This window comes from Anopheles merus, chromosome 2L (assembly GCF_017562075.2).
Source record: "Anopheles merus strain MAF chromosome 2L, AmerM5.1, whole genome shotgun sequence".
Classification (NCBI taxonomy): domain Eukaryota; kingdom Metazoa; phylum Arthropoda; class Insecta; order Diptera; family Culicidae; genus Anopheles; species Anopheles merus.
The window spans coordinates 53,657,330-53,672,384 of record NC_054083.1 but is presented as its reverse complement, the minus strand read 5'-3'; the positions used below and the strand labels follow the sequence as shown (position 1 = coordinate 53,672,384).

The window sequence follows — 15,055 nt, the reverse complement described above, 5'->3', positions numbered from 1 at the left end:
CACAGCCGTGTACCGTTGTCCGATTATATGAACTTTACTCCCAGCAGCCCGGACGAGTACGAGCGCATCGTTAGAACCTCTCCCATGCCACCCCAAAACGACGCCACCCCGGGTGCGTGTGTGTGTGTGTGCACATGATCATCTAGTTGAGTGGCTTGAATGCGCGGCGAGTCGAGTCGTCGAAACGTTTGTTTCCGCAGTACAGCTCGTCGGCTGCGGCCGCCATATCAGTTTATTATTACGATTAGCAGGCCGCGTGTGTCTCGTCTTGCGGTGCGGAGAGCAGGCGGATCAGCCCCGTCCAAGATCACGACCCTTTGGAAGCGGAATCGAACAGCGCCGTATAAAAGCCAATACGATACGGGGTGGCGATTAATTCATTGTCCGTTGACGGGTTCGGTCGGTTCGGGGTTGCCTTGCGGGATTAAAGTGTGGGAAAGAAAGTGATTACCGGGAACAATGTTGGGCGTCAAAGTGTCGTGTCTTCTTTTGCTAGCGACAATCGGTAAGACTTCTTCTACGGAAGGTGGACAGTTTGCGCGTTCAGTGTTGGTAATGTTTTGTGTTCGTTTGTTCGTTGTTTAAGCTGGCACAACGGTGGCCGATGTGTCGAACGCCATCGATGTCGACGCGATCCGGGAACGTCTGCCAGCGAATCTACCGCTTCCCTCCATGGAGGAGGTCGAGCGGATGCTGCGCGACAAGTGCAACACTGCCGGAGCACCGGCCGATGCGTACGACAATGCGAAGGATGCGGCCAAGACGTTCTTCGAGTGTGGCCAGAGCCTGATCGACATTGGACAGTTCCAGCAGGAGGTGGAGGCGGCCAAACCGACCGGCGATTTGGACACCGTCTTCAACAAGTACTGCCGCAAGCGGTCCACACTGATCGAGTGCGTAAACACGTTCGCGAACGCGGTCGATCCGTGCCTGGAGGCGGAAGAGAAGGTGTTCAAAACGTCCGGGCTGGACATCTTCAAGAATTTGCTCAACTTTGTGTGCCACAAGGACGGCGATCAGATTGCACGTACGTGGAGCCATCGGTTTTTGGGTGAGATCCGGTACTAATTTGCCCTCCTAACTGTTGCAGTGTTTATCGCCGAAAAGGGACCGGAATGTTTCCAGGAGCAGAAGAACGATCTGATTGCTTGTGTGAATGAAACGTTCAGTGGATACGTACCGGAAACAAGCCTTACAACCATCCCCAGGCTGGTGATCGGACCGAAGCAGTGCGAGTAAGTGGTGCCCGTGCCTGTTTTGTGAACAATTCTTTCCAAGCTGATGGGCTCATCCGTTCCGTTTCAGGGACTTTACCAAGCTGCAAAACTGCATGGTTCGGGAGCTGGAGCAGTGCGACGAATCGACGCCGGCCAATCTGGTGGAATCGTTGTTCCGATACGTCCGGAAGGGATCGCCATGTGCGGTAAGTTTGTAAAAGCGTTTCCATTTTTGCTAGAATGATTATTTGATTTACCCCGGTGTGTGTGTGTTTGTGTTTTACAGAACAATGCGGGCCGCTAAACACAACAACCCACGAAGCAATTGCAATCGTCGATAAGATCTAGAGAAAGTAAGATCAATTATACCGCTTTTCTGCTGCTGTTTTGCTAAATAAATTGTTGCACTTTGAAGAAACACGCTTCCGTAATCTGCTTTGTCCTCGTTTTTCCGGCTACCCCTTTAGGTTGCTTCCTACTTTCGTCAGATAGTTTGCTGCAAAGGATGGGTTTTTTTTCTTTTTTATTATTATAAGTTAGTGGTTCATCAAACTGATAACGGGTAGTAGGTAGAATCTATCGTTTTCACAGCGTAGAATTTGTTATCAATTCCGGTTAAAGACTATCAGCTTGGCGTGCTGTGGATGAGGGAAAAGTAGACGATCGCCTTACTTTCTCCCCCAGTTCGTCGATCACGGATAGTGTAGCGAAGGTGCGTTAGCGAGAGAGAGAGAGAGAGAGAGAGAGAGAGAGAGAGAGAGAGAGAGAGAGAGAGAGAGAGAGAGAGAGCGAGGCCGCTAAGTAATAACAAGCACGATCAATCATTCGGCTTGTTATTGTCCGACATTGAATTCAGTGAGCTGTTCTCCGGTGTTTTAGTGTCATCTTTCTGTCGAAGGCTCACAAAACATAATCAATTCATTGCCGTACTGTTTGAAATGCTGTATTTTCTTGCTGCTGCTACTCCTTACACACAAAGCTATCATTCATTATCGTCTACACTTGTTCTGTTACACTCTGACCCAGTTGGGCGCTTGGTAAGAAAGGAAGAAAGGGCCACGAGTGGGTGATGAGTACACACGAAAGGGGGAGAGAGAGAAAAAACAAACACGTGAGGCCGCGTTCCTGGAACACGTTCAATGGGACGACAATCCCGTCAACCGCTCGCTCAAATTCCAAAGCCATTCGGCCATTGCGTCGTCCTGTGCGTGTGGTTCCGGTTCCTTCAGCTTGCAGTCGCTGTAGTACAGGCCCGTGTGGGATGCAATCGTCGGTTCCATGGCGCAGTACAGCGTGGTCTGGGCGCCGGACTTTGGTGACTTAAAAAATACCCAGAAAATGGGTTTTGCCATCGTTCTGTGGAGTTGGTAAAGGCTTGTAATATAATACGCAGTGATTATTTCCCACACGGTCGCTACCAACCTGAAGCACGGATTCAGATGTCTCGTTAGCTCGGTGTTGATGGTACCCGGGTGTAATGCGTACGTGTTGACGCCGGTACCCCGCAACCGCTTGGCCAGATGGCGCGAGAAGAGAATGTTACACAGCTTGCTCTGCATGTACGCGTCCCACTCCCGGTAGTCCTTCTCCGCGTTGATGTCGTCCTTGTTGATGCGGCCCCACTTGTGGCCGAGACTAGAAACCGTCACTACCCTGCTCGGTGCCGACCGCTTCAGCACGTCCAGCAGCAGGTTCGTGAGCAGAAAGTGCCCCAGATGGTTGGTGCCGAAGTGCATCTCGAAGCCCTCCTTGGTGTAGGCTTTCGGGCACGCCATCACGCCCGCATTGTTGATCAGCACGTGCAGCCGGCGCTCCATGCTGAGAAACGTCTTGACAAAGCTGCGGATCGACTCGAACGAGGCCAGATCGAGCTCGAGCCCGAACACATTCTGGCTGCCCGACTTGTCCAGTATCTCCTGGCGGGCCTTCTCCATCCGGGCCGGATCGCGGCAGCCCATGTACACCCGCGCACCCCGCTTGGCACATTCCTGTGGAGAGTGAGGGGGGGGGGAGGTCAGTGGAGGGGCTGGAAGTAAAAAACAGGGCACCAATTCCCACTTACAATTGCGGCCTCCTTCCCAATGCCCGCATTTGCACCGGTAATGATGACGACCTTCGCATCTAGCCGGATGTCTTTGTTTTTGAATTGACCACCCTGAAAGAATTTCCTGTCGTCAAGGGGAGACAAGAGAGATAGAAGAGAGAGAAAGAGAGAGAGACTTTGAAGATCATTTATTTAGATATTATCGTGGAAGGGGGCAGTTGAGCCGGCAGTTGCGAGCTAATACGCTAATGTGTGAATAATATAGCTTCTAACAATAGCGGCACTTTGGCCGTGATTATCACACACACACACACACACACACACACACGCCACAGGTCGGTTAATGCACTTTTGAGCGATCGTGAATACACAAACCACATTAAAAGGCGCCCTATGATGAGCGCGCCTTTAAAAAATGAGGAAATAATTCACGATGTCCACATGACACAGTAGATTACCGGATAATGTCTTATCAAACTATTCGAACCAGCTGTTCAGGGGTTCTGGATGCTTCCATCAACAATAACTGTTAACTGGCTCGTAACAGCACTCCACAGCGTGCTCTTCGCCGCTACCCTTCAAGCAACAATGTTCAAGCTCGAGCAGCGGCTTTTCCAAGCATATCTTTGCCTTCGAAGTTCGCGAGCTTGTTAAACATCGTTCACCTTTTACTGGTGAACGGTCAGTGTGGTGGCAGCGAGTTGCTTGAACTGATGCGTATTTGCCTCCCCATCCATCCATCCTTCCATTTCCTTGCCAAACCAATCCGGCCCCCTTTCATTCTTTCCATTCCGCCCGATCAATGACTCAACCAAAGCAAGCGAGAGTGAGAGAGAGAGAGAGAGTGAGAGAGAGTGAGAAGCGGGAGAGTGGAAGGAAAGGCCACACTAACACACAGCCTACTTCGGATCGGATCAACCCACCTGGCACGCAAATGCACCATTTGTTGCTCCAAACGCTCCCGGCGTTTGTCGGCTCTGGCCGTTTGTAGTGCAATTTGAAACGACCGTTGAGGTTTAGGACGGGGTTGGGAAAGGGTGCTCTGAGCGGGGGGTGATTTGCAGTGGCACATGGCTGCCCATCTTCCCACAATGGGAGAAGGGACGGGGTTGTGATTTGTGCGCAGATGCGCACCGATAAGTCGGAACCTTCGCGCGGCGGGAGTACGCGATCCGGGCAGGTTTTCCGTATCGCTTAGCGCGTGGAAAACAAAAAAGAAAAACAATAGAATGCACCATAATTAAAGCAGGGGTAGAGGAGGGAGGAGAATGGGAAGGGTAAAGTATCATCTCCCAACCATCAACTCATCGGTGGCTACTGTGGTCGACACACACACGCGCACACCCGAGCGCATGGGGCAAACGGCTTGCGTCCTATAATTAATTGCAAACTGCGCGCACATCCATCGTCTATCGTTTGCGCGAAGCGTGCGGCGTTGAACTAGCTTAAAACGCTTCGAAGCTGACGTAAAACAGCTGTCGTTAGGGAATCGATATGCGTCCGGGGTTGGGATGGTGGGGTCTTTATATCCGGGCTGTGAATGTGTGGGGGCTTCTTCGTGTGTAAGATGATTAAATTTAGCTCCAGAAAAAAAAGAATTAACCGTAACAGCAAACACAAACACTTTGTCTCCCAAATAGATTGGGAACTGTTTTTTTTTTCTTTCCTAACCACACACGTACATTTCGCTGTGTTTGAGGGTTGAGTTCCTTTGCCAAGACACAACTGATTAAACAGAACCACTGGAACGTACTGCTCCGAAACGCTCCAAAACCACAGTGGACTCTTCTCCCTACGCAAGGCTGCGGCGCAAGATAAGCGCACGACATTGCGTGCGAGGGAAGGTGCTAACAATTTGGGAACATCTCGAACATTGTGTGTTGTGTTTTGCTCCGCTTATCGTGTGACGTTTACATTGGCGCTCGAATGGCATAATAGATAAGAACGAGAGCGAGAAAAGCGCAAACACCATTCGGATCACCATCGCCATTCTTGAAGACTGTTTGCTTTATCACTCACTCTTATCTTGGCTACCCCCAATGCGATCGTAAAAGCCAATACGCACGGCTGTTGTCTTTGGATAGGGGCGATTAAATTGCTCCCCACCTTCAACTCCTCTCCTTCAACATTCTTCCTAATGTGCGAATTCCTATGCGGAATGTTGCCTCCCCGTACACTTTGCTGCTAATGGAGCTGTGAGGGTACAAAGGGGGGGGGGGGGAGGGTCATACAACTAATACGGTCAAATTCTAATTAAGCGATCATCGATGGCGAACAACCAACCAATCAAGCAACCAATGTGCTCGTGTTCGCGAACCCCACCGGAAGGCCACCGATCGCCGATTGGGAGGAGGGAGTGGGGGTTTGCACTCGACGACATTGGCAGCCTGTGGCCGGGTACCGCCAGTCACACACCACACTTACCTTACGAAGTAAACGATCGCGAAGATGAGGATGAACGAGCCAAGGCAAATACTGACGATCATGAATAGGTCATGCTGCTGCTGCTGCCGCTGCTGGTACTGTAGCTGCTGCAGTTGCTGCTGGTGCAGCTGGTACTGGTACTGCTCCAGCTGGTGCTGGTGATTTGGGTGTGACAGTGGCGGCGGTGGCAGCGGCGCTGGCTGTGGCGGCTGTTGCGGCTGGGGGTGGTGTGGACTGGCGTCCAGACTTGGTGGAATGGGCGATATGGACATGATAGGAACTAATGGTGGTAATGGTGGTGGTGGGGGTGTCGTGGTGGCTACCGACGGCGACGGCACTGCTGCTGCTGCTGCTGATGCGCCGGCGACAGGATCGCCGTCGTTGGTGCGGGTGGCACTGGACACCGGGGACGATCGATTAACGATTAGCTTCACTTTCCGTTCGCCCGTGACGCCCTCAGACGTGGTGCATGTGTCCCGAATAGTAATTGCAATCGCCTGCTGTTGATGGTGCTTCTGCTGCTGCCCCGGCTGCTGCTGCTGCTCTTGGTTGGTCATTCATTAGGCAGCAGCGGGTGCAGGTGGGAGTGGGTTTTGAGAATGAGAAGGACAGTCAGTCGTGGGGGGAGCTTTTTCGCAATAGCACGCGCGCTGTTGCTGGCGAGGACAGTCGGCCGAGACGAACACGTTTTGCCAATGTCCAATGACATGCGCGACTCCGGTGTAGCTGCCTGGGGGCTGGTGAAGGCTGTTGTAGGCCTCAATCGATCGGCAAACAGTTTGAATAATAGAACTGCACCCAAACTGCACCACTTGAATCACTAGAATATCACAAAACGATCTTCGAACACATGGCTGTGGGAAAATGGGCTGGAAGTATGATCACTGATTCGCTTCACTGTTTCACACGATCGTGTTGAAATCAATACGCTTTGCTCCGTGCACTATTTCCTGTGCACTTCTTCTAATCACAATTTGAAAGGAACCTATTGGAAAACCGATGCCACTACTAACTAAACCCTGCCCTTGCCCTAGCAGGCAATTCACGAAAGGATCACGTACGATGAGAGAATATTCCGTACCACAATGGCGCTGCGTTCGATTCTAGCTTGAGAGGCACGTGCGACCGTACGCGATGCCGCTTGCGCGCTACTAATGCTGTTTGCGCGTCGATCGCAACATTCGCATTGACGATGGTGGAGCCGACCGAGCACCCTGCGCAAACGCTGCCTACTGTGGTAGGCGAGTTTTCCTGGGACCCCACAGTGGTGGGGAGACGAAATCGATCTAGCAGGCGACGGCAGCGGATCGTTTCGTTGTGTCTATTGCACGCGAGCGTTACACGACGGCACAGCAGCATTGTGTGTGTGTGTGGGTTGTGGGCTTGTGAGGGGTTAAAACAAAACGCTCCAGGCCATATTATTTGGCCTGTGGGTGTTGTGCCGTGCAAACAATGTTGAGTGCCCTGTTGGGGTGTGTGGGTGTGTGTGTGGTGGGGAAGGTTCTAATGCAAGCGAAATGGGGTTGAATGGGAGGAAATGGGTAAGATCTAGAGCGATCGATTTCAATACAATTTGTTTAATTAATTTTAGAATCAGAGGGAATAATTCTGATTTTAATAAATACAACCGATCGATAATTACAAAACGATCAACAAGAGTGAGAGCAGTGTGATCCAAATCGGGAGAGCAACCCTGCAGTACACGTGGAGCGACCGAAATCCGTATCCGAAAACGAGCGAGAAAAGGTACATTTTGTAACAGGAGAGCATAATCTCGTGGAGGTAGCAGGTTCCCGTTCGCATGTCTCTCTTATCGCCATTTTGTTCGCATTTTCAGCCACGAACTCTAACGATCACTTCGTCCCTTCGCTGATAACACGAAGGATACCCGACCAATGGGAGCTTATCGCGCGCTTCGTATCGGTTAGTGGGTGCCAGAAAGAGAAAACTATAGCTGCACTGCAGGATCACGATCGGCGCCGGTGCTACCTACTGCGTGGCATGTTCTCCTGTTACTTGTGGTCCAAAAATTCGTTGGTTTCAAAGAATTTTGCAATTTCGACCGGCACCGGATGTGGTGTGGAGACGGAAAACGGCTTTCCTTTTCTTATCAGCCGACCGGAAGAAGTCGATCACGTGGATTCTTTCGCGCAGGTAAGATTGCGCGCGAATGATAACGTTGCCACGTGGGCGAGATGGATGACGTTGTTTTTGAAGGGAGGTTAAGTACGCCTACAAATTAAGCGATCGACGCCATTAAAATTAGAAATGGCCGCAATGGACTGTGCGAAAGAAAGAGTTCACCGTATGAGACACGTGGGTTAGTTTTATCGATAGGTGCTACCTCCTGATTTTCATGATCGCCTGTTACTAAAAGTCGAGAATTGGTCGGTTTCGTTTTTGAACCGCTTGGGGGAAAATGGCCGCAGGATGCCTCCTACCTCGTCCCGCGTATTCGCTCTGTTCTAGGAATCTTTGAAATTGACGTGTTTTTGAGTTTTGTGTAACAGGAGATCATGCCATGCGGTAGGTAGCATACACTAATGTGGAATACTTATAGTTTTCCTTTTCTTGCACGCACTAAGGTTGGCGCAAGGTAATAGAAGTTCCTATTGGCCGACGTTATCCATCTCAACCACGTGGCAACGTTATCATTCTCACCCACGTGGTATCGTTATCATGCGCGCGCAATCTTATCGGAGCGAAAGAATCCGCGTGATCGACTTCATCCAGTCGCCTGATAAGAAAAGGACAGCCGTTTTCCGTCTCCACACCACATCCGGTGCCGGTCGAAATTGCAAAATTCTTTGAAACCAACGAATTTTTGGACCACAAGTAACAGGAGAACATGCCACGCAGTAGGTAGCACCGGCGCCGATCGTGATCCTGCAGTGCAGCTATAGTTTTCTCTTTCTGGTACCCACTAACCGATACGAAGCGCGCGATAAGCTCCCATTGGTCGGGTATCCTTCGTGTTATCAGCGAAGGGACGAAGTGATCGTTAGAGTTCGTGGCTGAAATTGCGAACAAAATGGCGATAAGAGAGACATGCGAACGGGAACCAGTTACCTCCACGAGATTATTCTCTCCTGTTACAAAATGTAGCTTTTCTCGCTTGTTTTCGGATACGGATTTTCGGCGCTCCACGTGTACTGCAGGGTTGCTCTCCCGATTTGGATCACACTGCTCTAGCTGTTAGTGATAATTTTGTCCTATTTCTCACGAAAACAAATAAATGAAACTCATTTTACTGTAATCGATCGCTGTAGATCGTAGTAATGTTTTACTATTTTTATTTGCAAAATGTCCACAAAATCCAAATTTACAATTATCCACACGAATTAAGCGACGACACACGAGCCAACCGTTCGAAGAAACTGACCCATCACGATAAACATACCCATTAAAAAATGACAACCGAACAGCATTGTCAGTGTTTGTAAACAAATCGCGCAATGTTGAAATAACCGGTGCGATTACAAAACTTGCTCCTCCGTTGCACGTTCATCCTCCGTACGGTGAATAAATGTTGCGGCCAGGCAAATTTTGGCACGCCTTTGCCTCACACATCGTTCGAAGGTAAGCAACAACGAACGTTACCTTCAACACCCGTTAGCACCGTTCAATAACTGTTTTCCTTCCGTTTGCAGGCACCCGATTCGAGGTGGCCTTCGGTGTGCCTTCCTTTCGACTGCCAGCTCCGGTTCGTTCGACGTAATAGTGGTCGGTGGGGGCCATGCTGGGACGGAGGCGTGCAGTGCAGCCGCCCGGATGGGTGCTCGCACCCTGCTGGTGACGCAGAAACGGTCCACCATCGGGGAAATGTCGTGCAATCCGTCGTTCGGTGGCATCGGGAAGGGTCACCTGATTCGCGAGGTGGACGCACTGGACGGGGTGTGTGCGAGATGCTGCGATCGAAGCGGTGTCCAGTACAAGGTGTTAAATCGAAGGAAAGGACCGGCCGTGTGGGGACCCCGGGCTCAGATCGACCGCAAACTGTACAAACGGGAGGTACAGCAGACGCTCGAAAACACGCCGAATCTGACGATCGTTGAAGCGTCCGTAGAGGACATTGTGCTGAGCGAGGACAGTGAGCAGCCCCGGTTGGCCGGAGTTAAGCTGGCCGATGGACGCACGATGACGGCGGACAGTCTCGTGATTACTACTGGCACGTTTCTGCGGGGACAGATCAACATCGGGCTGGAAACGCGCCCGGCAGGAAGAATCGGAGACGAACCGGCGATCGGACTGGCCAAAAGCATCGAAGAGCTCGGCTTCCGATTGGGTCGATTGAAGACTGGCACACCGCCACGCATTCACCGCGATTCGATTCGATTCGAGCAGCTGGCCCGTCATCCGGGCGACGATCCTCCGGTGCCGTTTTCCTTCCTAAACGATCGCGTTTGGCTCGAGGCACACCAACAGCTGGACTGTTTTCTCACCCAAACCACAGCGCAGGTGAACGACATTGTGCTGCGCAATCTGCACTGCAATCGGCACGTGACCGAAGAGCTTACCGGACCCCGCTACTGTCCGTCGATCGAGTCCAAGATACTGCGCTTCGGGCACAAGCTGCACCAGATATGGCTGGAACCGGAAGGCTTCGACAGTGAGCTCATCTACCCGAACGGTCTGTCCTGCACACTACCAGCCGACGAACAGGTGCAGCTCGTCCGCTGTCTGGAGGGACTCGAGCAGGCCGAGGTCGTGCGGCCCGGGTACGGCGTCGAGTACGACTTTGTGGACCCGCGGGAACTGCTACCGACGCTCGAAACCAAACGCGTCCGGGGACTGTTCCTGGCCGGACAAATCAACGGCACGACGGGGTACGAAGAGGCCGCCGCACAAGGGCTTCTGGCCGGCGCTAATGCCGCGGCCAGTGCACTCGCCCGCTCTCCCCTAACCGTGAGTCGCACCGAAGCGTATCTCGGTGTGCTGGTGGACGATTTGACGACGCTCGGCACAAACGAACCGTACCGGATGTTTACCAGCAGAGCCGAGTTTCGACTAAGTTTACGACCCGACAATGCCGATTTGCGCCTCACGGAGAAGGGCTACGCGATGGGGCTGGTGTCCCGGGAGCGCTTCGAGCGGACGCGTTCGATACGGCAGCGGTTGGCGAAAGCGTCGGAACTGTTGCGCGATGTGAAGAGGGGAAGCAATCAGTGGCGCGCGGCCATGCAGCTTCCGTTGGCAAAGGCAAGCGTTTACAAAAGCGCTTTCGAGATGTTGGCCATCTCGAACGATGAAATTACGACCGAGCGCGTGTGTGCCGTTGAGCCGACCGTTCTCGGGTGGATCAGGGATGACCGCGAGCTTTGCCAGCGGCTCAAGATTGAAGCACTGTACAGCCTGTCGATCGAGGATCAGTCGCGCGAGGTCGAGGAAGTGTTGCGGAACGAAAGTTTACGGATACCGGACGCTATCGATTACCTTTCGTAAGCATCAATGGGAAAAATGTGTGTGTGTTTGGGGCAGTAGAACTAATGGGTATTTCTTCTCTTTTAAGGAAATCCCTCAATCTATCGTTCGAAGAGCAAGAAAAGTTAGTCAAAATACAGCCTCAGACGGTAAGTGAGGGATCCGTTCCTTAAACCTGATCTAAGACTAATTCTTTCGTTTGCTTTGTCTAATCGCAGATCGCTGCTGCTAGCCGAATTCAAGGCATTACACCGTCATCCATCGTCCGGTTGGTGAAATTCGTGAAGCAACATGAAGCACTCAGTGCCGCCGCCTAACTGCCGACCTTGCTGCCTACCGGAGCTTGCTGTATAATAATCACACACACAAATATCGTTATAAACGAAAGACGCAACCGGTGTTTAAGCTTGTTATTGTATAATTTGATTGGTAAATAAATAGATGCATAAATAACTATTCATTACAAAACGACTGGACGATTATAAGGCGAGAAGTTATATACAACGTATAGCAGAGCAAAACATTAACCCTCTTTCTCTCCTTCTCTCTTAGCTAGTCTTAGCACACACACACACACAAACAAGGAAACAACACAGAACAGTTCCGTCGAATCGCGCGGATATTTCCACTACACGTGGCTTGTGCACCGTATTTGCGTTTTGGAGGTATATCTGTTGATAGGTATGAGTATGAGAAAGAGCAAGAACGCCCGCTAAGAAGGGCGCATGAATCTCTCATTCAGTGCGCCAAATCAGCACCGCGCGTTTCGTACGGCAACAGCATACAGGCCACGCTGGCACACGCTGCAAAGATGCCGTACACGGTCACCGCGCTCCAGATCGACGATTGAAACAGGACCTGCGCAATGTACGGCGTGGCCATAGCACCGAGGCGTGCGAGTGCCGAACACCCACCAACACCGACCGATCGCAGCGCGGTCGGGTACACCTCTGGCGTATAGACGTACGCCGCTTGGAACAGTCCGGCAATGACTCCGCGCGCCATAAAGAGGATTATTGTTAAGAATACGCGTCTGAAAAGAGAATGAAAAGCATTTACTACGCTTTGAAGCAATCCAACGCTCGTGCTCTAACTTACACTTCAGTGACGGTGATCATGAGGACGCATCCGGCATAGAAAAGGAACTGCAGCGCCATCGTTTTCTTGCGGCCAAACTTTTCAATCACGTAAATCGTCGCAAAAATGCCCGGAAACTCGGCCAGCGTCGTCCACAGCAGATCCATATAGTCCGTCGTTGCCAGCGGCTGACAGTCGATCGTGATTCCGTCGTCCGTCATCGCACCATCAACGATGGTTTTGTTCTTCCCGCCAAACAGCTCGGTCGACATCAGCACCAGCCCGTAGTAGCAGAACGCACAGGACATCCAGATGAACCACAGCAGCAGTGTGGTGCGCCTTAGCGAGCTGCCGAGCAGTGCCTTCAAGCTTCCGCGCGATCCACTCGGTCCTTCCACTACCAGCCGGCCAAGCAGCATCGGTCGCCGGTTGTCCTTCGCGATCTGCTCGAGTGTGTTCAGTGCTTTGTCGTTCTGGCCGCTGGTAACGTGGTAGCGTGCCGATTCCGGTAGCCACTGCAAACAAGCAAGCAAACAGAGTTAATGGCGCAAAAAGAGGCATAGAGAGCAATCAATCTCAATACCGGTGTGATGATGGCAAAGATAAACAACGGTGCGGCAGACAATCCAAGCAACCATCGCCATCCAAGTGTCGGCGTCACGGCCAGTGCAAGCGCTACCTCGAAGCATGCTCCCAGCGCCCAGAAACACTGCAAATCACAAACAAAAGGTTTCAGAAATGGTTCACAACTCCGAAATGGCTAGGGAACGGTGAGAGTCTTACATCCAGCAGTACGACACATTTGGCCCGCTGTTTCGTCGGCAGAAATTCGGCATACAGTGTGACACTGAAACGGAAAAGGACACAAGATCCTGTTAGTATATCTGCTCTGCTCTGTCTCCCGTAGCAACCATCACGAAGGCTTATTACGATTGGGGCACACATCCGATGGCGAATCCGACCAGTCCACGTAGCAACAGCAACCAACCGAAGCTCGGTGCGACGGAGCTCAGCAATCCGTACAGGAACAGAAGCACTCCACATAGCGTTAAGGCCTGCGCAAAAGGGACACAAACGAAAGGTAAGATGCGTGGAATGTGTGTTGAAACAAAATTGCCTTAGATTACTTACCGGTTTGCGACCATATCGATCGCTGAGATGACCCCAGAAGGTGGAACTAAGCATCATGCCCAAGAACACAACCGTCGTGACCAACGCTTGCTGGTACCGCGAGATACCCCAGTCACAGTGCAGTGCCGGACCGAGCACGCTCAGTATGGTCATCTCCATGGAATCGGCCATCCAGCAGAGCCCCACGCAGAGGGACAGCTTCACCTGGAACCATCCGAAACCGAGCGCATTGACAGCTTGTGTCACGGTGTACGTATCATCCGGCACCACACTGACGGAGGCGAGCTCGAATTCCGGTGCCGCACCAGCCAACATCGAACCGACGGGAGGAGACACCGGTGATTGGGGTGAGCTAGCCCCTCCCGATAAGGAGTCAGCGCCGTTCGCAGCTCCACCAACCGTTGCCGTCGAGCCGGGTGGACGAGGAACGTTCGCTCCATCCATTTCCTCATAGCCCCTTGCCATACCGACGCGCCTTGGCTTCATTCTGTTTGCACTGCTTGTCTACGGGAGGGGAGGGGGGTGGGTTTGGGATGTGACTTTCGATCTACAAAAAGTGAAAAAGTGAAGAAATTGTGACTTTTTGCAAACACTGCCTGTCGGACGCTGGTGGTGGTGGTGGTTCGTCACTTGATCGCTCGTTGCTGTCCTCTACACTTCCCGTATCACCACCCACTTCCTGAACACGATCGTGAAATCGGTCCTGTCCATAACACTCGATAACAATCCCCCTACCACTCCTACCAACAGTGTGAATGGGTGTATGGGTGTATGTGTGTGTGCATGTTGTTCCGCAAAATACACAATACGCATCACTTGGCCAGCAGCGCGCACTTGGCACACCGCTTTCGCTGCCAATCGGGGCCTTCTCACTCATTTTCTTTTTCTCGGTGATCGGTTTGTTGTTGCGGTTGTTGCTTGAGTCACTTTTTACACTCCACTGTTCACCACATACACATACACACACACAGTCATGTTGGTACAATGGCCAAAGAAAAAGGGACAAGACGGCGCCCCATACATTCAACCTTCCCTCACACAAGCACACACACACACACACACACAAACAGAAACGTATGCGCAGAAAAGCACAAAGTGAGGGTGAATTTTCACAAACGAAGAAGGCTGTGATTTATGTGTACGCACAGCACTGGCACTGGGTTGCGTATGTGTTGTGCTGTGCGCAAGTCGATCAACGGATGCGCAACAGGCGTTGTGTCTCACAGTCGTCACATTTTAATGCATTTCTAATGAGCTTTCGAGGGCAGCGACGGTAACGACGGAGGTGATTGGCAGCCACAACACAGTTACTTACCAATTAGGTTGTATGCTTAACGAGTGGGTTGTTGCAATTGTTGGTACACATCGATTGTGGGACGATCTTCGTTGGACGAGTCGTTTGCCCAGACAGCGTTTTCGGCGTGATCAGCTGTAACGGGGTCCCGCGCCCCTTCTCCGGAACTGGGCCGTCGATGCGTAGATGCCACCAATCACTTCACGATGCGCACCCACACACACACACACACGCACACGCACGCAGGTACACACCTTCGCGCAAAGACACCTTCCGAGGCGCGTCCACAACTTCTTTACATTGGTGTGTTCCAAAACTTTGCGGTACGCTCCACGTCGTCCAAAGCTGCCAGCGACGATTCACACAACATTCCTTGCGTGCATCCCAACCACGATGACGGTGGAAACAGAGTGCGCGTCCGTCCTCTGCACAGACACACACAAAAAC

At 51.8% G+C, this 15,055-nt stretch overlaps 4 protein-coding genes and 1 long non-coding RNA gene across 5 annotated transcripts; 3 read left to right on the top strand and 2 right to left on the bottom strand.

The window, feature by feature from the left end:
- The first annotated feature begins 210 nt into the window (after positions 1–210).
- On the top strand, positions 211–1,637 carry LOC121593673 (27 kDa hemolymph protein-like). The gene is made up of 5 exons (XM_041916243.1): positions 211–505; positions 587–1,027; positions 1,091–1,235; positions 1,306–1,423; positions 1,504–1,637. Exons 1-5 carry the CDS (start codon positions 460–462, stop codon positions 1,519–1,521), a joined length of 768 nt encoding a protein of 255 aa, XP_041772177.1. The 5' UTR covers positions 211–459; the 3' UTR covers positions 1,522–1,637.
- A 507-nt stretch (positions 1,638–2,144) lies between these two features.
- Positions 2,145–6,886, bottom strand: LOC121593668 (retinol dehydrogenase 12-like). The gene is made up of 4 exons (XM_041916235.1): positions 5,686–6,886; positions 3,280–3,385; positions 2,640–3,205; positions 2,145–2,573 (listed from the first exon to the last, which is right to left on the bottom strand). Exons 1-4 carry the CDS (start codon positions 6,240–6,242, stop codon positions 2,354–2,356), a joined length of 1,449 nt encoding a protein of 482 aa, XP_041772169.1. The 5' UTR covers positions 6,243–6,886; the 3' UTR covers positions 2,145–2,353.
- Positions 6,887–9,093: 2,207 nt separating this feature from the next.
- Positions 9,094–11,423, top strand: LOC121593665 (protein MTO1 homolog, mitochondrial). The gene is made up of 4 exons (XM_041916232.1): positions 9,094–9,264; positions 9,336–11,123; positions 11,195–11,255; positions 11,325–11,423. The coding sequence occupies exons 1-4, from the start codon at positions 9,212–9,214 to the stop codon at positions 11,421–11,423; spliced, it is 2,001 nt and encodes a 666-aa protein (XP_041772166.1). The 5' UTR covers positions 9,094–9,211.
- A 53-nt stretch (positions 11,424–11,476) lies between these two features.
- LOC121593667 (synaptic vesicle 2-related protein) lies at positions 11,477–13,800 on the bottom strand. The gene is made up of 6 exons (XM_041916234.1): positions 13,315–13,800; positions 13,114–13,238; positions 12,967–13,030; positions 12,767–12,892; positions 12,205–12,698; positions 11,477–12,139 (listed from the first exon to the last, which is right to left on the bottom strand). Exons 1-6 carry the CDS (start codon positions 13,798–13,800, stop codon positions 11,845–11,847), a joined length of 1,590 nt encoding a protein of 529 aa, XP_041772168.1. The 3' UTR covers positions 11,477–11,844.
- LOC121593677 lies at positions 12,882–13,443 on the top strand. Its single transcript, XR_006004815.1, has 3 exons — positions 12,882–12,953; positions 13,091–13,264; positions 13,352–13,443. It is a non-coding gene; the product is annotated as an uncharacterized LOC121593677 (long non-coding RNA).
- Positions 13,801–15,055: the final 1,255 nt, after the last annotated feature.